Source organism: Acomys russatus, chromosome 16, assembly GCF_903995435.1.
Source record: "Acomys russatus chromosome 16, mAcoRus1.1, whole genome shotgun sequence".
In the NCBI taxonomy this organism is placed as follows: Eukaryota; Metazoa; Chordata; class Mammalia; order Rodentia; family Muridae; genus Acomys; species Acomys russatus.
Genome location: NC_067152.1, coordinates 28,837,914 through 28,860,077, shown reverse-complemented (window position 1 = coordinate 28,860,077; position 22,164 = coordinate 28,837,914). Strand labels below are relative to the sequence as shown.

At 55.5% G+C, this 22,164-nt stretch overlaps 2 protein-coding genes across 3 annotated transcripts; one reads left to right on the top strand and one right to left on the bottom strand.

Moving 5' to 3' along the window:
- The first annotated feature begins 612 nt into the window (after positions 1-612).
- Fam171a2 (family with sequence similarity 171 member A2) lies at positions 613-11,066 on the top strand. The gene is given in 9 exon segments (XM_051158780.1): positions 613-775; positions 4,081-4,308; positions 4,546-4,638; positions 8,332-8,360; positions 8,362-8,491; positions 8,583-8,762; positions 8,912-9,028; positions 9,136-9,262; positions 9,610-11,066. Coding segments are annotated over 9 exon segments (2,469 nt in total). The 5' UTR covers positions 613-657; the 3' UTR covers positions 11,057-11,066.
- Positions 11,067-11,680: 614 nt separating this feature from the next.
- Positions 11,681-17,872, bottom strand: Grn (granulin precursor). Of its 2 annotated transcripts, XM_051158779.1 has the most exons (13): positions 17,710-17,872; positions 15,232-15,376; positions 14,988-15,113; positions 14,794-14,878; positions 14,304-14,413; positions 14,075-14,210; positions 13,884-13,993; positions 13,570-13,693; positions 13,315-13,442; positions 12,970-13,215; positions 12,545-12,778; positions 12,192-12,416; positions 11,681-12,102 (listed from the first exon to the last, which is right to left on the bottom strand). In XM_051158779.1, the coding sequence occupies exons 1-13, from the start codon at positions 17,739-17,741 to the stop codon at positions 11,965-11,967; spliced, it is 1,839 nt and encodes a 612-aa protein (XP_051014736.1). In that variant the 5' UTR covers positions 17,742-17,872; the 3' UTR covers positions 11,681-11,964. The 2 variants fall into 2 exon arrangements, with proteins under 2 accessions (XP_051014736.1, XP_051014735.1); XM_051158778.1 differs by lacking the exons at positions 15,232-15,376; positions 17,710-17,872 and having other exon boundaries at positions 13,884-13,990; positions 14,988-15,129.
- Positions 17,873-22,164: the final 4,292 nt, after the last annotated feature.

Sequence of the window (22,164 nt, the reverse complement as noted above, 5' to 3'; positions counted from 1 at the left end):
TTAGAAAGTGAGGTATGAGAGAGAGAGAGACAGAGACAGAGACAGAGAGAGACAGAGAGGAGAGAGACAGAGAGAGACAGAGACACAGAGAGAGACAGAGACAGAGAGAGACAGAGAGACAGAGACAGAGAGAGAGAGGCCAGACACAACTGCAGATCATCAGCTTTCCAATGTTAGAGACTGCAGCCTCCTTAATACGACCGAGCTTTCCCAGTAGAGGAAGGGGGTCCTCTCTCTCTCTCTTTAATAACAACCCTTAGGAGTATGCAATAGCCATTCTCCTAGCCCCCCCCCCCCCCACTTGACACCACATCTCAAGAGCTCTCGAAGCCCAACCCGGGTGATTGCCCCCTAATCACAGCACTCCATTGCTGTTTGGAGTCTTGAGTTACGGGATGGTGGCCGCCGGGTGGGCTGCAGGCAGAGCCGGGCCGCGAGGGGGCGGTGCCCGCAGGCCGGCCATGCCGGGCGCCGACTACAGGGGGCGCTGGCGGCCGCTCCGGGCGGAGACAATCGCGCCGAGCGGGCGCCGCAGCCGGAGCGGGAGCCCAAGCCCGAGCGGCTCGCTCGGAGCGGTGCAGAGCTGGGGCTGAGCGGGGCCGGCCGAGCGGGGCCGGGCGGCAGCGATGGACCGCTAGGGCCCGGCCGAGCCCCGCGATGCCGCCGCCGAGTGGCCCCGGTGTCTTCGCGCGGCTGCTGCCGCTGCTGGGGCTGCTGCTCGGAGGCGCCTCCCGGGCTCCCGGCAAGTCTCCACCGGAGCCCCCGAGCCCGCAGGGTGAGTCCCGGCCGCGATGGTGGGCGATCGTGGGCCTGTGCCCCGTGATCAGCTGCCACCGCTGGCCCCTCTCTTCATGGTGCTAGTGATTTTGGGGTGTATTCTGCTCCCAGGATTGGGGGGAAGGCGACCTGAGATCGGTGCTTCTGGGGGAGAGATCGGGGGACTGTTTGATGTGGGGGTCTTGGGGAGACACAATGGGGAGGGCGAGGGTCTCCAGGCTCGGCGCTGCCGCCTTCTGCGACTTGTTTTTCTCCCTCCTAGTCCGCGAGGCGCTGCAGCCAGAGCTATTGTCTGCGGAAGACACCCGCCCAGGGGCGGGCTGGGGCGGGCGCCGGCTCCGCAGCCCCCCGCGGGTCCCTAGCTGCGACCCAGGCTGGGTGGGGGCGCAGACATCGGCTGCCACCATGGGCCGGACGGGGGCTGGGAGCTTAGAGCCGGGCTGCAAGGCGGGGGTGTGGGGGGGAGGGGAGAAGGGGGAGTGGGTGAGGCTGTGGGCGGGATTGACTGCTCGAATGGGGTTTTCACCCAGGAGCCTGACAGCTTCCAGCCAGCCCCCCAGGTTTAGAATTTGGGGCGCACCAAATAAACACTGATCAAGCTCATGCTGGAGGGAGGGGCTCCAGTGAAAGGGGGGGATGCTGAGAAAAGAGGTAATTTTGATTCCTAGCTCAAGGCGCATGGCAGGGCTGTGGTCGTGGAGCCATGCTGAGCTGGCTGGCTAGCTGTGGGCAGTACCAGCTGAGAGGGCAGGTGTCTGCGTCCTCGTCCAGCCCGTCTCTTGCTACTACTCTCCCCTACCACATTCCAGGTCTTCTTTTCACTTCACTTATACACCCCCACCGTCAAAGGAGAAGACCCTGACCCTCCTAAAGCCTAACCTGGCCCAGATGGGTGTGTGAGGTGGGGTAGAGGCAGCCCCTGCCATCGGAGAAGGAGACCCTGACTCCACAGCTCACTCACTCCTTGATGCTCTGGGCCTCCACCCTCCTCACCCCTGCTTCCCTCTCCCATCTTTCAGGTTCCTGCGCCACCACCCCACTACTGCTGTTCTTCCCCTGCCTGTAGCTCCATCCCGGAACGGTGTTCTTTGCTCCTCACACCGCCCTCCCAACCCCCTGCCCCCGCCCCCACCAGAAGCCGGCAGGAAAGGCGCACGCGGGGGTGGGGGGTTGGGGGGTTGGTTCTGGTTGAGGGAAGTAGGGTCCGGAGGAAGGGAGGAGGTCGGATTTCCTCCTGGAATGAGGCAGGCCTAAAGTGGACAGATGCAAACATTGTATGAGCTGTCAGCCTTTGAGGGTGGAGAGGGACTCTTCCTCTACCTTAGTTTCCCCTGATTGCTCAGAGAAGAGGCCCAAGCTTGTTAGGAAGCTCCTCCCCCCCCCAAAAGCTCTGCACCCCAGGGGAGGGAGGGCCCCGGGAATTAGCTGGGATAGAGCCAGGAATAAGGGGCTCTCTCTCAGGCAGCTGGCTGGGAGCCCAGGCTGTGGGGAGGAAGGGAAACAGTCTGCGAGACACCTGCCCCACCTCCCAGCTTGGCACTGGCTGCCCCTTCGGGCTTTACCTGCCCATCTCTGTTTCGCTGTCCCAGGCTCCTCCCCTCTTCTGAGGCTTTGGCCCTTGAGCCCAAAGGCTTCCCTCAAGTGACGAAATTTCAGACTCCTGGATCCCCCTCTTCCCAGCTGCTCTCTCCAGCTGTTCCTAGCCTCGGAGAGGGCTGGGAGCAGTCAGGCCCTTTTTAGCTTCTCAGAATTCCTCCTGGGGCAGGAGGCTGCCACTCCTTGCTCTAGAGCCAGTGTGGGAGTGGGTAGAGTGGGTGCCCCATCCTGAAGAGAGAGGCTCTGTCCTAGCCTGGAGAGGGAAGCGGGCTCTGGGAACAGCTGGAAGGAATGCCAGGGCCGGGCGTGGTATTTCGCATTGCAAGCCTGAGATGAGACGCCTGTCACTCACTGTTGAGTGTCAGGCTCCATGAAAGGCCTTCTTGAGGTTCTGTGGCTCTCTACACACACACACACACACCTGCCCTTTCTGCTCTCAGCTCCAGGCTCCGTCTCTACTTGGGAGTTTTGCCCCCAGCATCCAGTGTATTCCCCACTTGCCTCCTGGGAGACTGAACCCCGCTGTCTATGCCACTGGAAGGCAGGGGCCAGGCATGGTCTTGAGGGAGAAGCTGGTACTGAGAAGGAAGGGTTACATGGCAGAAGTCGACTGCGGAGATCCATGAAAGTAACTTAAGTCCCCATTACCCCATCCAAGGCCAGAGCACCCCACCTGTAGGGCCAGCATGGCCAGGATACCCACGAGGTGGAGGTCACAGATAGCTGGGGAATCTACAAGTTTTATACTTCCCAGTCCCCCGCACAGCACACTATTTTCCCTTGGGCCTGGGTCGGCTTTCTTGCTTGATCTCCTGAGAGGGATGAGGGTGTTGCCATGGTGACTGACTGTAGCTGACCAGCTTGGGGGCGGGGGGAGATCAAGATATTCCTTTAGATTTAGGTGCTGGGGCAGATCCCTAAATTTGAAGAGAAAGAGATTTTGGAAAGGATCCTGGAAAGAGGGTGAGTGATATGGATGACAGGCTCTTAGGGTTTTGATTTTTTTTTTCCCCTTTCCTGAGAACTCAAATGGGGACTTGATCTTGCCTTCTCCCTCTCCACCTCATTCTCCCCTGACTCATTCTCTCTTGGCCTCTCTCCTCTCCACAGACACTGTTTTTTTTTGTGTGTTTTTTGTTTGTTTGTTTGTTTGTTTGTTTGTTTTTTGGGTTTTTTTTTTGTTGTTGTTTTTTATAGACACTGTTCTCTTAAGGTCAACTGGCTAAATTTTTATTTTCTAGAGTAGACTACTAGGTTTGGAGCTCAGATTTCTCACTTAACTGTAGTGTAAGAACCTAACACCTTCCAAGCCTCACTTTCTTTATCTGTAAAATGGGTACACTTTAGCAAATATAGCATTTTGCTAGCTGTAAGACGCATTCTTATTTCGTGAACCAGTAAGAATGGGGGGGGGGGGGGAAATGCTATCAATTGTAACGATGACATCGCCAATCATACTCTCGCCTGAGTTTAGAAATGTGAAAGTGTGAAGGTTTTTGCATGGGCAAAAATGAGACAGAAGTAACCCCCTCAGCGCCTCACGCCCCGACCCCCACGGGCTTTGGTAGAGAGCACAATGCCACTGACAGAGCGCCTGGATTTGATCCCCCCACCCCCCTGCACTGCGCTCGAGTCAGCCCCCAACCCTCTCTCTCCCAGCAGCCCCCCTTCCTCACTCCTCCCTCCTTTCACCCCATCTTTCCACAGAGATCCTGATCAAGGTACAGGTATATGTGAGCGGGGAGCTAGTGCCCCTGGCCCGGGCCTCAGTAGACGTGTTTGGGAACCGCACTCTGCTGGCTGCTGGTACCACGGACTCAGAGGGCGTGGCCACACTACCCCTCAGTTACCGCCTGGGTACCTGGGTATTGGTCACCGCTGCCCGCCCGGGTTTCCTCACCAACTCCGTGCCGTGGCGTGTTGACAAGCTGCCGTGTGAGTGTAGGGGCAGGTGGAGCGGAGGGGAGCGGGGAATAGGACAGCAGCTGACCCACCCCTTCCCAGCCCCTTCCCAAAATAGTCCCTGGGGGTGGAGGGGTCAGCTTCCCAGCAGCTGCTGCCTGGGCTGGGGCGTACAGAGGTGGCTGCGGGAAGATGAAGCCGCGGGGATGCAGATGAAGGGGGCACCAAGGGAATGCTTCGTCTAGAGCTGACAGGCCACCCGTCTTACAGTGTATGCATCGGTCAGCCTCTATCTGCTCCCGGAGCGGCCTGCCACCCTCATCCTCTATGAGGAACTTGTGCACATCCTCTTAGGCTCTCCAGGTAAGCCCCACCCTGCCCTGTATTTCATAGCTCTTCCCCCTTCCTTGACCTTGAATGCAGAACCCTCTGCTTCTTCATATGGTAGCTGGGTGTCCTTGGGGCGAGTCACTTGACCCCTGGACCTTACTTTATGCGTGTATAAGATGCACCCAGGAGGCAGAGGCAGGGCGATCTCCTCTGTGAGTTCGAGGCCAGCCTGCTCTACAAAGTGAGTCCAGGACAGCCAAGGCTACACAGAGAAACCCTGTCTGGGGTGGGGGGGAGAGAGAACAAAACAAAAAGTGGAAGGATAATACTTACATCATCAAATTAAAGTTAAAAAATTACCTCAAATGTGCTGAGAGAAAAAAAAAAAACAAGTGTTCAATAAATACTTCGCGGTTATCTTCAGAGGATATGCATGTTGTTTGTTGTACACCTACTGGGTGCCTGACTGTTCTGAGGCAGCTGTGAGAGCTTTCCACGGCAACTGGACACCTATCCCGTGGTTTGCAGCAATCCTCAGTGGTCCCTGTGCGCGGGCCTTCCGTCCCCGTTCATAGTCTACACCTGCTCTTTGCCATGCAGATGGCTGGGGCTGGGGGCATGAGGGTGAGGAAGAACAGACCCACAGCCTGCCTTGTGGTCATGGGCAAGTGAGAACACAGACAAACAGCACTGCAGATCCTGGGGGAGTCACGGAACAAGGGGGGCGGCAGTGGCAGAAATGTCCCTCACCTCTGGGGAAAGTGTGGTGGGGCTAATGAAGGGAGCAGCAGGCTGCACGGACTGGCTGGAGAGAGAGAGAGAGTTGGATGGAGCTGACAGGCAGAAGGGAGTAGTGAGGGGCCAGTGCACTTTCTGGCCAGGTTTATATATAAGGTGTTTGACAGAGCCACAGTGGGGTTTGGAGCAGGGATGTCCTCTGCCCACTTTAATTTTTTTTTTTTTTTTTTTTTTTTGAGACAGGGTTTCTCTATGTAGCCCTGGCTGTCCTGGACTTGCTTTGTGGACCAGGCTGGCCTTGAACTCACAGAGGTCCACCTGCCTCTGCCTCCCGAGTGCTGGGATTAAAGGCGTGCGCCACCACTACCTGGCCAGTTTAAATTCTTTTGCTGTTGTTGTTTTTTGAGACAGTGTTTCTCCATGTTAGCCTTGGCTGTCCTGGACTCACTCTATAGACCAGGCTGGCCTCGAACTCACAGCGATCTGCCTGCCTCTGCCTCCCGAGTGCTGGGATTAAAGGCGTGCGCCGCCGCCGTGCCGCTGCCGCCGCCGCCGCCGCCACTGGGCTTCAGTTTAAATTCTTATTGAGTCCTTATTAGCAAATTGATTGCCATCTTCATCTTGCTGAGGCCATACCAGAGGCCTCCTCCAATGCCTTCCAGGAACCTAAAATGCCAAATGGACCTTTGATGCCCCAGTGCTTGCTGTTGCCCTCTGGTGGATTCCACAGCTCTCAGTGGGAAGCACTGAGCTTGCCCGGAGAGCTGTTGCTACCTTCCAGAATGCAGCAGCCACTACCCCACTGTAGCCTGTGACCTCGGGTCCTTTTCTCCTGCATGCCTGGAAATGCCATCCCCACTTTCTTTCTCCCTTACCCTACAAAACCCCACAGGGTGGGCCGGGCTCCCCACATTTAGAAATAAAGCGAGACGGGCTTGTGTAGAGGGGGGCGGGGTGACAGGGCCAGGCTCCAGGATGGTGCCCCTGATATGTGGCTGAAGCTCTGGTTCCATTTATGCATCTATAAAATGGAGTTGATACCTCAGGGGCCTTAGGCTAATTAAGGGGGTTACTATACATAGACTGCTTAGGACAGCATCCAGCATATTTTGAAGCTTAATAAATGTTACCTATGACCACACTGGATTGGAATTCTGTTTATATGTCTGTTCCCTCAGTTCCAGCCAACACACACACACACACACACACACACACACAGCACTGTAAGCTAATGGAGTCTATCTAAATGAAAATGCTTTGGGGCTGTAGAAATGGTTCAGTGCTTAAGAGCACTTGTTCTTCCAAGTACTTGGGTCCTATCGGACTCCCAGCACCCACGTGGGTGCCTCACAGACTAACTTGTCCTGGGAAATCTGATGATGCCCTCTTTTGGCCGCTAAGAGCACTACACACCTGTGGTGCACAGGCATGCATCACAGACAAAACACTCATACAAGGAAAAATAAAGGAAAAATTATTTTAAAAAGATAAATTCAGAGGCATGGAGAGATGGCTCAGAGGTTAAGAGCACTGGCTGCTCTTCCAGAGGTCCTGAGTTTAAGTCCCAGCAACCACATGGTGGCTCAAAACCGCCTATACTGGGATCACTCACATTAAATAAATAAATAAATAAATAAATAAATAATCTTTTAAAAAAAGATAAATTCAGTTCCTCAGCTACTTTTTCTTTCTTTTTTTTTTTTTTTTTTTTTTTTTGGTTTTTTGAGACAGGGTCTCTCTGTAGCCTTGGCTATCCTGGACTCGCTTTGTAGTCCAGGCTGGCCTCGAACTCACAGCGATCCGCCTGCCTCTGCCTCCCGAATGCTGGGATTAAAGGCGTGCGCCACCACGCCCGGCTTTTTTCTTTCATTTTTGAGACAATATCTCAGAACTCTGCAGTTCAGAGTTGTGGCCTGAGTCCTCAGCCCCTGCCGCAGGCTCTCATGTGCCGAAGTGCACACGTGTGCCAACAGGCCAGGTTTCAATAACCACACGTATCCAGTGGGCAGTGGACGGGCGGCACAGACAAAACCTTTCTTTCCATCATAGCAGAAGGTTCTAGAGAAACTGTAAAACAAAACAAAACAAAACAAAAAACCCAGCACATGCAGCCTGGCCCATGCCTTTAATCCCAGCACTCAGGAAGCAGAGTCAGGCGTACCTCTGTGAGTTCCAGGACAGGCAGAGCTATATAGTGAGACCCTGTCCTGGAAAAAAGAAAACAAAAACAAAATGAAAAGAGAAATGAAGAAGAAGAAAAAAGAACCATAGACCGTGAGCATGAAGGCAGGGGTCTTCTCTCAGTCTCAGCTCTGCATCCTGGGACCTAAGCCAACGCCTGCCACTCAGAAGATGCCATTAGCTCAGGAACCTGACTATCATTAATGTGTGTGCTTGTGTATACATGCACTCATCCACGCTTCAGTGTGTGGCTGTGTGCCATGCGAACAAGAGGAAGTAGAGTTATAGGTGGTTGTGAGCTGCCATGTTGGTGCTGGCATCACAGGAACCCTCTAAACCACTGTGCCTTCCTTCTCCTCAGCCCCATGATGCACGTCACTTTAGAGGTTTAATAAGGAAATCTCAGAGAAAGCGAGTAATTTGCGGAAGGTCATACGGTCACCAGGACTGGAGGTTTCAGTACCACAATCTCTTCAAGTTAACGATCCGTGGCTACCCAGTTCTCTCTCTATTTTGCCACCATCCCTTTTCAATTGTCCTAAGTCATTGGTTCTCTTTTTTTGGATCCTTTTTTGTTTTGTTTTGTTTTTGTTTTTGTTTTTCAAGACAGGGTTTCCCTGTGTAGCCTTGGCTGTCCTGGACTCACATTGTAGACCAGGCTGGCCTTGAACTCACAGAGATCCACCTACCTCTGCCTCTCAAGTCCTGGGATTAAAGGTGTGCGCTGCCACCACCCGGCTCTCTTCTGGATACTTGCTTTCTGCCTTGGTCAGAGTTAGGCTCCCATAGTGCCTACTTCCCCTCCAGGTGCCCGTTCCCAGCCCTGGGTGCAGTTCCCAGCGCCGAGCTGCCCGCCTGCCTGTCAGCTCTACCTACAGCCAGCTTTGGGCTTCCCTCACACCTGCCAGCACCCAGCAGGAAATGCGGGCTTTCCCTGCCTTCTTGGGAACTGAGGCCTCCAGCTCAGGTAGGCCATGTACTTACTTACTGCAGGTAGAGGGAAGACCATTTCCTTCCTTAGGGATTTAGCCATTAGGACCAGTGTCCTCTTCTCACAGGCAATGGTTCCTGGCTGGAGCTGATACCCCTGGCTGCTGTAAGTGTACACCTGCTGACAGGCAATGGGACAGAGGTGCCACTCTCAGGCCCCATTCACCTGTCCCTGCCAGTGCCCTCAGAACCTCGTGCCCTGGCTGTGGGCACCAGCATTCCAGCCTGGAGGTTTGACCCCAAGAGTGGTAAGTGTTAGCAGCAGGGTGCAAGTGCTAGAGGTTGGGGAAGGAATGGGGCCCCCGCAGGGGGAGGCAGGGACGGGGGTGGGGGGCGGCGCACATAGGTTAGAAGTGGCAGAGCATTAAGTCTGATAAGCTCCTCTGGCCTCTTCCAGGGCTGTGGGTACGAAATGGCACTGGCGTGATTAGGAAGGAAGGCCGGCAGCTCTACTGGACTTTTATCTCCTCACAGCTGGGGTACTGGGTAGCTGCCATGGCCTCCCCAACATCTGGTGAGATTGGTGGGGCAGTGGGGGTAGAGGGCAGTTGCGGGCGGGGAAGGCTGAGAGAGCTCAGGCCTTGTAGAGACAAGGGCATCCTAAGCCCTTGCCTGGCACAGGGCTGGTTACCATCACCTCAGGCATCCAGGACATCGGCACCTACCACACGATCTTCCTGCTGACCATCCTGGCAGCCTTGGCCCTGCTGGTACTCATTCTGCTGTGTCTACTGATTTATTACTGCCGGTGAGTGCTCCTAGGGCCCCACCTCCTGCCTTCTGTCACTGAATCCCTAGGCCTGCTATTGTGCTCTGCATTGGAGTCCCAAAGACGCACAAAGATCCCCCCCCAAAGTGCGTTTAGGAAAGAACGGCAATGCAAGAGCTAAGAAACTAGGGGCTTTAGAGAAAGGAGTAACATGGTAAGGTCTTTCTGCAAACAGCTTCCCCATCATCTCACTTGATCATTCCGGGCATCCTCCAGTCTCTACCTCACTGCTGTCTCCTCATCCCTTGTGTTGGCAACCATGAGGCTTACAGAGTTCCCCTCTGCCCTCAGCATTCCTAAGGTCCTGTCTCTTTCCTTCTCTCCAGGAGACGCTGCTTGAAGCCGAGACAACAGCACCGCAAGCTGCAGCTCTCCGGCCCCTCGGACAACAAACGTGATCAGGCCACGTCGATGTCTCAACTCCAACTCATCTGCGGCGGACCCCTAGAGCCTACTTCGTCTGGAGACCCGGAGGCCCCACCCCCAGGCTCCCTACACTCGGCCTTCTCCAGCTCCCGCGACTTAGCATCCTCCCGGGATGACTTCTTCCGTGCCAAACCGCGCTCCACTAGCCGACCGACTGCCGAGCCTCCTGGTGCCCGCAGCGGTGAGGGGGCCGGGCTCAAGGGCGCCCGATCCGTCGAGGGTCCTAGTGGGCTGGAGGCCAGCCTGGATGAATACCGGCGGGGTCCAGCCGGGGCTGCCGCCTTCCTGCACGAGCCTCCCTCGCCACCGCCGTCCTTTGACCACTACCTTGGCCACAAGGGGGCGGCGGAGAGCAAGACCCCCGATTTTCTGCTGTCACAGTCGGTGGACCAGCTGGCTCGGCCGCCATCCCTCAGCCAGCCCGGCCAGCTCATCTTTTGCGGCTCCATCGACCACCTCAAGGACAACGTGTACCGCAACGTCATGCCCACCCTGGTGATCCCCGCACACTACGTGCGTTTGGGCGGCGAGGCGGGCGCCACTGCAGTGGGCGACGAGGCTACCCCACCGGAGGGCTCTGCCGCCGGCCCCACACGCCCTTTCCCCCAACCCGACCCCCAGCGCCCGCTGATGCAGGGCCACGCGGGTTCGGGGACTGACGGCGGTGGCGGAGAGGGCTGGGGCGGTGGGCGCTCGGCACCCGTCAGCGGCTCGGTCACCATCCCGGTGTTGTTCAACGAATCCACTATGGCGCAGCTCAACGGTGAGCTGCAGGCTCTGACGGAGAAGAAGCTGCTGGAACTGGGCGTGAAGCCTCACCCGCGCGCCTGGTTCGTGTCCCTGGATGGGCGTTCCAACTCGCAAGTGCGCCACTCCTACATCGACCTGCAGGCAGGCGGCGGCGGCCGCAGCACTGATGCCAGCCTGGACTCCGGCGTCGACGTGCACGAGGCTCGGCCAGCGCGCCGCAGGCCCCCGAGGGAGGAACGGGAGCGCGCGCAGCAGCCCGTGCCGCCGCCTCCCGCACCCCCGCGCCTGGCGCTCAGCGAGGACACGGAGCCCAGCAGCAGCGAGAGCCGCACTGGCCTCTGCTCGCCAGAGGACAACTCGCTAACGCCCCTGCTGGACGAGGTGGTGGCTCCCGAGGGCCGGGCAGCCACGGTACCTCGGGGTCGGGGCCGCAGTCGTGGAGACAGTTCCCGCAGCAGCGCCAGCGAGCTGCGGCGCGACTCGCTCACCAGCCCGGAAGACGAGCTGGGGGCGGAGGTGGGGGACGAGGCTGGCGACAAGAAGAGCCCTTGGCAGCGGCGGGAGGAGCGGCCATTAATGGTGTTCCACGTCAAGTAGTCGGGCCTGGGGGGGGGCGTGTCTGCCACCGCCCCGGTGACCAGTGCAGGTTCCCAGAGTGCGTGCCCCAGGGTACTGTGGGGGAACACGCTCTTAGCCAGGAGAAGGGGCTCAGGGGCCTGCTTGGGCCCATCTGTGGTATGTGCTGGGGGAAGTGTCTTGGGAAGGGACCCTGGATCGGCCTCCGAGAAGAGGGAGGTGGGAGGGGCCCGGTCCCCCATGATAGGGACTGGGGAGGAGGGCTGGGGTGGGGGAGCAGTGCCTGTATAAACGTGGCTGTATATAGAAAGATCTATTGTGGAAGAGCAGAGGGGCAACCCAGCCTCAGCTGCTAGGGTGAGGGCTGGGAAGGGAGGGGCAATCTCGATCGACCCTTGGGAGGGGAGGGGTGCTGCTTGGATGTCACAGGGCTGGTGGCTGGAGCGGTCCTGGGGACTAGGGGGTAATGTGACGGTGACTCTCTAGACAACAAAAAAATACAAAGCTGGCGAGGTTAAAGGTGTGTGTGTGTGTGTTTCTATGGGGGGGAGGGGATGGCGCCGAGTGGACCCTGGCACACCAAATCAGACACCGCTAAGAAAGTGTACAAACTTTATTGCAGCAAACACACACAGACATACACACACAGACACACACACACACACAAGCAAGCTCACACAATACCTGTGGGTCGGGAAGAGCACCTGGCCACAAGGTCCACAGAAATCAGAAGGAAGAAATGGCAGTTTGGAATGGGGCTTTCGGCACAGCCTTCTTTGCATAAAAGAAGGTCTTAGTCTGATGTCCCACCTCCTCTGGTGACAGGTGAGTAGGTCAGGGAGATCACTAGAGGTGCTAGGGAGGCCTGAGTGGTAGATACCCTCTGAACAGGGTCCCCAGGGCTGTGGAGTTTAGTCTGTAGCCCTTCCTTACAGCAGCGGTCTTGCGGCTGGGTCCCTCAAAAACACATCCCAGCGAGGAATCTTCTTTCGCAAACACTTGGTTCCCTTGGCTGAACAGTGGAAGCCAGTTGGGCAACAGTGACGCCCATCTCTGCAGCAGATGCCCTGGACAGTCAAGGGAGGGTTGAGTATTGTCCAAGGTGGATCTCAGCCCACACCACACTCAGCCCCGGGGGTCAGGGGGTAGCACTGACCTTTAGGTAGGGACAGCAGGCCCAGCTTCCTTGGCTAGCTCTACAACAGGTCTGGTTATCATGACAGAAATGCCCTTCCCCGCATTCCACACCTCCAGCCTTAGGACCAAAGGTCAGGCGGATAGACACCAGCAGGGAGTTCACATCCTTCTCGCAGGTCCTCGCCTTTACATTGCAGGTGTACCCAGTTGGGCAGCAGTGCTGCCGATCTTCACAGCACACAGCCTGTTGAGTGAAGGAAGGAACGAATGGCACCACACTCCTATCCCAAGGGCGAGGGGGGGGGGGGCAGGGTGGACACAGCTCCCTTCTCCCAGAGTGGGGGGGGCGGGAGCGGGGGGGTGGAGACTCACATGGGGCAACTGGCAGCAGGCCCAGCCTCCCCTCAGGCTTGGGCAGCAGGTCTGCCCTACTGGGCAGCTGGTGTGCTGGTCACAACCGATATCTCTTATTTGGGGCAGGGAGGTCTGGTGGGCAGGCGTCTTCTCCAGGGCAGCCACCATTGTGTCTCCCTTCTGACAGTACCCCTCAGGTGTACATGTGAAGCCCTGAGGGCAGCAATGCTGGTGGTCTAAGCAGCAGACGCCCTAAGGGTGGGCAGAGAAGAATGTTCCTGCAGAGAGACTGCGGAGTCCACCTCTCCTGCTCATAGCTCCTCCAGGGGACAAGTCACAGCACTGGGCACCACCCTGGACTAGGCAGAGTGCTCAGGCCAAGATGCTGTCCCCACCTCCACACTGCTGTGCCCCCCACCCCTTCTACCCCCCTACCCATGTACCTCTGGGACAGGGCAACAACCCCAGTCCCCAGAACTCAGTCTGCAGCAGGTATTGTCAGGAGGACAGCTAGTGAAATTGTCACAGGGAACGTCACTCTTCAAGACTCGTGGGTCTGGCAGGCTGAGGGGGGCTGTGACTTTCTTCATCCAGGGTACCCGGAGGATTCCCATCTCACAGGTTCCTGTCTCTGTGTGACAGAGAAACCCTGCCGGGCAGCAGTGTATATGGTCCTCACAACACACAGCCTAAGGTGCACAGAGACAGGCCAATGAGAACTGGAGCCAAGCCAGTCTCCGGTCCCCCACCCTCTTGTTTGGACCCGTGTGTCCACTGCTCCCAGGTACCTTGGCAAAAGGACAGCAGCCCCAGCTCCCGGTGTTGAGGCGGCAGCAGGTGTATCCATCTGGGCAGCTCACCTCCATGTCACACTTTACCTCCTTCACTGGGAGGTACTCAGAAGTCACAGAAGGCACTGGAACAAGACGGCCAAGAATGGAGCAGCAGGGAGCCATCTCAACCCACCCGACATCCATTCCAGATGCGAGCAGAGGCCATCTTTATTGGGCAGTTGAAATGGGGTCTAGTCTGCGCCCTCGTACCTGGGTATCCAGGAAGCTTGGTCAGGAGGTCTGTGCTGTAGCCCTTGGATAGACACCTACTCTGGATCAGGTCACATACAGTGTCCTGGGGGCAGCAGTGCAGGTGGTCGGAACAGCAGATGGCCTAGCACGGGACAAGGACAGGTCTCTGATTTTCAGTATCCAACAAACATAGGAAGCAAGCCAGGCAGATGACTGATATTGCTCCAATCCCCCACTAGGGGGCAGCAGGAGCCTTGAGGCTCCAAACGATCAGATCAGCCCATCTCCAGACGCCCAACGTAAGGCCGGACTGGCTCCAACCCTTCACTCACATTGGGCATTGGACAGCAGCCATACTTCCCTGTGGGCAGCTCACAGCAGGTAGAATCGTCAGGGCACTGGGTCTGTGCGTCAGGGCACACCACGGAAAGAGGCAAAGCTGCTGAAAGAAGAATGAGGCGTGAGGGGAGGGGCTGCCAAGGTGGAGGGGAACTTTTCCCAGGGGGGGTTCTCACCCCCTCACCTGGCCTGTTGGCCCTCTGCGCAGGGAACTTCATTAATAGGGCGTGAGTGCCCGTGGATGTAATGCACCGTGTGTGGACCAGGTCACAGGAAGCCCCATGGGGACAGCAATGCACTCTGTCTTCACAGCAAGAGGCCTGAGAAGACAATAGATGGTCCTGACTCCACCTCTGGGAGGCCCAGCTCTAGGCCTCTACCCCTTGGTCACCACCACTTCCCCACATCTGTACCTGGGGAATAGGGCAGCATCCCCAGGAACCATCTACCATAATGCAGCAAGTTGAGGAGTCCGGGCATTCGAACTCGCTACCCGGGCACTGGATAGCACCCACAAGGTTATCTGCAGATGGGAAGAGTCCAGGATTCCATAAATCCAGTTATCACTAAAGGAGCTACGGGAACAGCTGCAGGGCGTCTAGTGGTACCTGGGCTTAGGTGATCTCCCAGGATCCCACAAGCCACCCTTCTCACAAGCTAGCCCCTACAGGCATCCAGTGAAAGTGGGCTGGGCGTTAAAACACTCAGGCCTTTCCATGTCCCACAACACCTGGAGTTCTGCATCCTTGTCTGTCCTCCTCCTATTCCCAGAACCGGGCCCCTCTGCTCAGGAATCTGGGCCACCACCCCAGGTAGTTGGGCTCCTGGGCACTTCAGGTAGCATAGGATGCCCACCCACCTGCCCCTCCCCGCCTGTCCCCAATCTCCTGTGACCCAACGCACCTGATCTTTGGAAGCAGGATTTTCCATCTGCACTACATTGGAAACCTTGGGGGCAGCAGTGGTGGCCATCACCACAAGACACACCCTACGGGACACAGAGAAACTTAGATGGGCAAGACCCTTTTGGCTGGGACTGGAAGGGGGAAGGGAAAGTGAAAATGTAGAACTTAAGTCACCTCCCCTTTCATCCTCACCTTAGGGAAGGGGCAGCAACTGGAAGTCCCAGACACGGTGACAAGACATGAGTAGCCAGAAGGACAGTGACCATGGATCTGGCAGGCATTACCTAGACTATGGCTCATTAGCGTAGGCAACGTGTCCTGGAAAGAAGAGGTGACATAAACCAAAGGACCTGTGCCAGTCCTTTCCTGGCCAGTACAACAAGGTAGCCAGCCTTCCAGAAGGCCCAGGCTGCCAGCGAGGGAATGAGACACCCACCAGAAGAGGGTTGCAGCAGCTGTAATTGGCTCCTTGCAGGTCCGGGCAGCAGGCAACAGGGCAGAACTGACCATCTGGACACCATGTTCCAGCCACCAACCCTGTCGCTAAGGCCAGCCAGCTCACCAGGATCCACATGGTCGGCCTGCAAATGCCAAGAAAAGTTTGGCAGCCATCTTAAGCCTGTGCCACTTCCTACTCAAAGGCCATGCACCCCTCCACCTGTGCCCAGGCCGAGGCATGTCACACCTTGGATTTATTGAAATCTCCTCAACAAAAGGAACGGGAAAGCAAGTAGATGCGACACTTGAGTCGGCGTCCTACCGGTGTGCATCTCGCACGCGCCAGCTTGCACACGGTGTGAGCATGCACACAGTGTGAGCATGAACGCTGACAAGAACACAAGCGTCAACTTGTGTTGCCTAACACCTGAGTCTGTAGGGGTGAGTGGAGAGGGGCGGCGGCAGTAGGGCTGTCAGGAAGGCTAACTGGGAGGCAGGGGAGACTTCAAGTAGCCACAGGAGGACAGCCAGCCCCCATCTTCAGGCCTGGTGTTGAACTCCCACCTGTACCTTTTAAAAGCCTTGGGGGGAAAAGAGTCAGCAGTCACATGATCATATGGGAAACCAAGGGGTTGAGAAAGTGGTGAATAACAGAAGTACAGTGCCCAATGGCATCTCGGCTTGCTTTCCCCACCGCCTGGCCACAGCTGTGCCCTCCCCACCCAGGAAGAAGGGAACACAAGATGCTGGGCAGGCCTCAGAAAGCTAACCTTGCAATGAACCCTCCCCAACATCACCAGGGCCCTTTTGTTTCTCCCTAACGCAGAAATCGAAACTCAGCTGCAAGCAGGGAGACCAAATCAGTGTTCTGCCTCACTGCCTCAGCCGCAGGAAGCCAGCCTCTCACTTCCCTAACAGGCCTTTGCCCAGCTCAGCTGGCTCACCCAGCAAGCCAGAATGACTGCTTGGCCTGGGGGCAGCAAAGCCAGCAATGCTCAAAGACCCTCTAGGGAGCCATTTTCCCTGTCTTTACTGTATTAGGTAGTAATTATATATATATATATATATATAAAATCACTTTTACTTTTCAATTTCACGCCCAAGTATCAGGTCATGGAAACCAGTCTGAGGATACCGGGCCTGGATTCCGGCGCCAACAGATGTCCCTCCTGGACACGGAGCGTTTCCTGGCAGGGGGAGCACGCAGGATAGAAACAGGGTGGGTAACAGGGCTGAGTTCTAGTCCCCAGTTGGGTTTTAGTCCTGGAAGTGCCACTTTGATTGTTGAGAGCCTCGGAGATGGTTCTCTGGGTCTTAATTCAGCAATCTGTGTGGACATCGATGGCCATGAAGGGCAGGAAATCTCACTCATGCGTGGCAGCCATGCCTTTGACCCCAGCGTTTGTGAGGCTGAGGTGGGCGGATTGCAAGTGGGCTACAGGGTGAATTTGAGGCCAGCCTGGGCTACATAGAAGGATCTCTTCTCTCTTTCTTTCCTTCTCTAGGTCTTTTCTTTTGTTTTTGTTTATTTGTTTGTTTTTCGAGACAGAGTTTCTCTGTGTAGTCTTGGCTGTTCTGGACTCACTTTGTAGACCAGGCTGGCCTTGAACTCACAGTGATCCGCCTGCCTCTGCCTTCCGAGTGCTGGGATTAAAGGCGTACGCCACCATGCCCGGCTCTCTAGGTCTTTTCAAGTGTCCTTTTCCCTAAGTCAAGGAACCCGGAGGCCATCACCTTGCCAGGATGGGGTAGGGGAGACGCAATTCCTCTCATTAGAGTGGTGAGCCCCTGGCAACCTCTGCCTTTGAAGACCCTAGCTCCGAAATCTTCCACTAGGTGGCAACCCCAAACTCCGAGTGTCAAGGGGAGATGAATTCCTCCAAAAAAGGTGAGTCAATCCAGATGAGAAGGAGCAAAGAAAAGTGGCGGGGAGAGGCGGAAGTTAGCTCTCTCGCCCCCAAGAAAGGAAGTAAGGCTGACACAACCCAGGGATTCAGCCACCACGCCCAGGTCTTCTCTCAACCGGTCGGAGCTCTGGGACCAAGGGTGGGAGATTCCCCACCCACTGCAAGCCGCCGCGGAGACCACTCGCAGCACCAGAAATAAAGAGCCGGGACCTGGAGACGTATATTAGGTAGGAGGCGCAGACAGAGAGAGAAGCTGGCCCAAGAGTGGCGTGGTTCCTGCTCTGGAGAAAGGCCTGTAGCTTTCCGACATGCTGGGCAAGAGGAGCCTCTTACTGGGGGGAGGGAGGGTCTCGACACCAACTGCTCACACCCCTCCAAAAACAAAACGAAGCAAGCCCCCTCCCCCCAAAAAAACCCTCGTTGGTGCATCAGAAACCCCTAGGGGAGTTCCAAGAGGCAGGTTTTCTCTTGTCTCTGGGCTGAGACCCCGGAGGACACCCCAATTGCACAACCGCCTGGCCAGACCTTCGGACAGTCGTCACGGAGACGTCTGCAAGCGGCCCTCCTACCTGCGTCGGGGTCCGCACTCCCTGGGAGGCATCTGGCGGTCAGCTCCGGGACTAAGGCTCGGCCGCGCGATGGCCCGCCCACCTCAGTTGCCATTAGCCCTGGGTCGGAGATCCAGGGCTTCCATTGGTTACTTGTCTACGTAGAGGCGGGACTCTCCTGGAATGCTGTGTTTCTTTTCTACTCAATTCACACTCCTCCTCCCTTTCCTCTCTCTCCCCACACCCCATTTCTAGGGATCATGTGATTAGAGAATCATATGACACCATAGCCCGCCTCCCCCCGCCCAAGGCTGCGCTTGCTTGTTCGGTTGCTTTTCTCTCCCGGTCCTGGCGGCGCCTGGCAGGGTGTTCTAGAGACGGGGCACCACGTGCCTGAGGCCACCAACAGTTAAAGAGAGCTGCCCCGAGGGCGCACGTTCAAGGTCGTTTATTGGAGAGCATCCGCTTCTGGATCGCGACATTTGAACACTCCCTGTCTTTTCAGGCTAGGCAGCCAGGACAGGTTGAAAGACGGCTGTGAGGGTGAAGATAAACAGTCCCGCGGGTTGAGTGGGGAGAGCGGCTTAGACTAAATCTAACAAAGGTTCAGGGGCGATTACCGGGCACTACAGATGTGTCGCAGGGAGGAGGCAGGAGATTGGCTCAAGGTGGGAGAAGAAGAGATTTAAATCTGGATTTGAGAAATCGGTGCATTAAGTTGAATCTGGGAGAATTGTGAGAGGCTTATTGGGCGGGGCAGAGGTACTGATAGGAAATGCAGCCTCTATTAAAGGTTGAAAGCCACCTCAAGGTAAGGGCAATGGGGCTTGAGCAAAGTGTGTGGCGTGGGCTGGTGGTGGTGGGGGAAGGAGCTTCCTCGTTTCAGCTGGCCCCACCTTCGAGGAATTGTCTTGGTGGGTGAATGGAGACATTTTAGCAGTAGAGCAGATTCGCCAGAAACAAGAGCCAGACTGCCGAGTGCCAAAGGGCCTGGGCCAGACAGAGGCGGGCTACTGGAGACGAGCCAAGAAGACAGGCTCTAGGAAAGCCCAAAGCTGGGCCTTGGAAGAAAAGCTGTGTTTGCTTTCAGAATAGTAAGGTAGGTCCCCCACGAGGAGCAGAGAGCTTGATTAGGAGGCCAGCCAGGGCCATGGGGATGTTCGAACATAGCGGGACAGTGGGCCTCTGGCATAGAGGCGTGGGACTGAATTGTGGAATTCCATGGTGGGTTTTTTTTTGTTTTGTTTTTTTTCAAGACAGGGTTTCTCGGGGCTGGAGAGATGGCTCAGTGGTTAAGAGCACCGCCTGCTCTTCCAGAGGTCCTGAGTTCAATTCCCAGCAACCACATGGTGGCTTACAGCCATCTATGATATGATCTGATGCCTTCTTCGGCAGATAAAGCACTCATATACAATAAGTAAAATAAATAAATCTTTAAAAAAAAAAAAAAGACAGGGTTTCTGTGTGTAGCCTTGGCTTTCCTGGACTTGCTTTGTAGATCAGGCTGGCCTCGAACTCACAGCGATCCACTCGAGTGCTGGGATTAAAGACGTGTGCCACCTCCGCCCGGCTCATGGCGGGCTTCTTACACTGAAGCTAGCTCGGGCCCCAAAAAGTTAAGACTGATTCAGAGAAGCTAACATAGTTCTGCTCCCTGATGACATCCCATAGTGTTCCGTGACATTCATAATGGTATCCCCCAAACAGACCGTAGTGCAGGTAACGCCTAGTTTCTGTGGTGCTGAGATTAAACCTAGGGCCTTGCGCATGCTGGGCAAGAGCTACCAACTGAGCTGGCTCATAAGAAAAATGAAGGTGGGGGGCGGCTGGCAAGCTCAGCAGGTAAAGACACTTCCCGGCAACCTCAGTTTGGTCCCTATGACTCACAAGGTAAAAGGCAGAAATGACTCCCAGAAGTGGCCTCTGACTTCTGCACATGCGCCATGGCACGAGTGTGCCCACAGACTCACAATCAGCCTCACTTGAAGTAAATAAAACAAGTCTCTGGGGCTTAATGAGAGGTTCTGGTTTCAATCTGAAGGAGAGAGACAGACAGCCAGACTGACAGAAAGACAGAGAGAGGCTTGCATATGCCAGAAGACAACTTTTTGCCAATCAATCTGTCTGTCCACCTTGGTTTGGTTTGGTTTGGTTTTTCAAGACAGGATTTCTCTGCATAACCCTGCCTATCCTGAAACACTGTAGACCAGGCTGGCCTCAACTCATAGAGATCCCCGCCTGCCTCTGCCTCCGGAGTGTGAGTGCTGGGATTAAAGGTGTGTGCCACCACCAGCGCCTATCTTGTTTTCTGTTAGTTTAATTAATTAGTTAATTAATTAAATCTTTTTACAGCCTGACAGGAGCCCCCTCCCTTCTCTCCTCTCAGTCCCACCCTCATGTCCCCTCCTTCCAAATCTTCCCTCCACTTTCCTTTTTCTCAGAGAAGGGGAGGCCCCCAAGGGGTATCAACCCACCGTGGCACCTCAAGCAGCAGCAGCAGCAGCAGGACTAAACGCATTCTCTCCTAGTGGGGCCTGACAAGGCAGCCCAGCTAGGGAGGTGGGATCCGGTGGCAGGGAACAGAGGCAGAGATGGCCCTACTCCCGTCGTTAGGGGACCCACATGTTGACCAGGCTGCACATCTACATATATGTAGGGAGTCTAGGTGCAGTCCATGCATGCTCTTGGGTTGGTGGTTCGGTCTCTATGAGCCCCCGTGGTCCCAGGTTAGTTGACTCTATAGGTCTTCTTGGCCCCTTTGGCTCCCTCTATTCCTCCACAGAGCTCCCTGAGCTCAGCCTACTGTTCGACCGTGGGTCTCTCCATCTGTTTCCATTAGTTCCATAATGAAGCCTCTCAGAAGGCAGCTAGGCTAGATTCCTGTCTGCAAGCACAGCAGAGTGTCGTTACTGGTGTTGGGGGCTGGCTCTCTCCCATGGGGTGGGTCTCGAGTTGGGCCCGTCATTGGTAGGCCATTCCCTCGGTCTCTGCCCCTACACTTCTTGTAGGCAAGACAGATTTTGGGTTGAAGATTTTATGGGGTGGGTTTGTGTCCCCCTCCTCCACTGGAAGTCCCACCTGGCTACAGAGGGTGGCCACTTCATGCTCCTTAACACCCCCGCCCCCTCCGCTAGAAGTCTGAGCTAGGGTCACCCCCATGGACTCCCAGAAGCCTCCCCTCATGCAAAGATGCACCCCACCCGCACCCCACGATCAATTTCCCTTCCCTCTAGGTCCTACACACACACACACACACACACACCCCTGCTCTCCATCCCTGGTACTCTCCCACCCAATTTCCTCCCTTGGACCCTCCTTGGCTTCTTTGACTCTGTGGATTGTAAGCATGGTTATCCTGTACTTTATGGCTAATATCCACTTATAAGCGAGTCTTTCTGGGTCTGGGTTACCTTACACAGTTTATCTTGGGTTTTGTTTTGTTATTTGGTTTTTTTGAGACAAGATTCTCTGTGTCACCCTGGCTGTCCTGGACCCACCTTGTAGACCACGCTGGCCTCGAACTCACAAAGATCTGCCTGCCTCTGCCCCCCCCCCCCCCCCCCAAGTACTTTTTTTTTTTTTTTTTACTTTTTATTTTGAAATGAGTCTCCCTAAATTTTCCAAGTGAGCCTTGACTCACGATGTAGTCCATGTAAACCTTGAACTTGGACCCTTCCTGCTTCATCTCCAGAGCTGCTGGGATTATAGCCATGAACCAACAGGCTCTGCCCCACCCCCACCCCAGACAGAGTCTGTCGAGCCTCAGACTCAGTCTGCATCCCAGACTGGCCTTGAACTCATTGACTGTGATCCTGCCACTCCAGTGTAAGTGCCGGGACTTCAGATTCCAGCTACTGTACCCAGGTTGCCATCTTGTCAGTGAATATTCTAGAACTTATATTGTTTTTGTAGGCTTTGCAAAAAAAAGATTTTTAAAATGTTTATATGTATTTATACCTGCATGAATTTTTGTTTGCTTGCCTTTTGAAACAGGGATTCTCTGTGTAGCCTTAGCTGTTCTGGACTCTCTTTGTAGACCAGTCTGACTTCAAACTCACAGAAGACCCACCTGCCCCAGGGTGCAGGGATTATAGGCATGTGCCACTGCCCAGTTGCCTGCATAAATTTATTTGCACCATGTATGTGCAGGAGCCTTTGGAAGCCAGAGGCCATTGGATCTCTGGAACTGAGTCACAGCCTCATGTGAGTGCTGTAACCAACCTCATCTCTACGAGAGCAATGAGTGCTCCTAACAGCTAAGCTGTCTCTCCAGCCCTAGTTGTTTTTTTAAAGATTGATTTATTTATTTGTTGTATATGAGTGCTTTATCTGCAGAAGAGGGGACCAGATCACATTATAGATGGTTGTGAGCCACTGTGTGGTTGCTGGGAATTGAACTCAGGACCTCTGGAAGAGCAGGCGGTGCTCTTAACTACTGAGCCATCTCTCCAGCCCTGAGCTCTAGTTTTATACAGG

Coding starts and splice junctions, on each gene's coding strand:
- Grn (XM_051158779.1), bottom strand. CDS start 17,741: ATGCCTCCCAGGGAGTGCGGACCCCGACGCAG. Junction 15,114..15,231: donor GCTGCTGCAACCCTCTTCTG/GTGGGTGTCTCA, acceptor TCTTCTTTCCAG/GACACGTTGCCTACGCTAAT. Junction 12,779..12,969: donor GTTGTTGCCCTGTCCCAGAG/GTACATGGGTAG, acceptor GCCCACCCTTAG/GGCGTCTGCTGCTTAGACCA.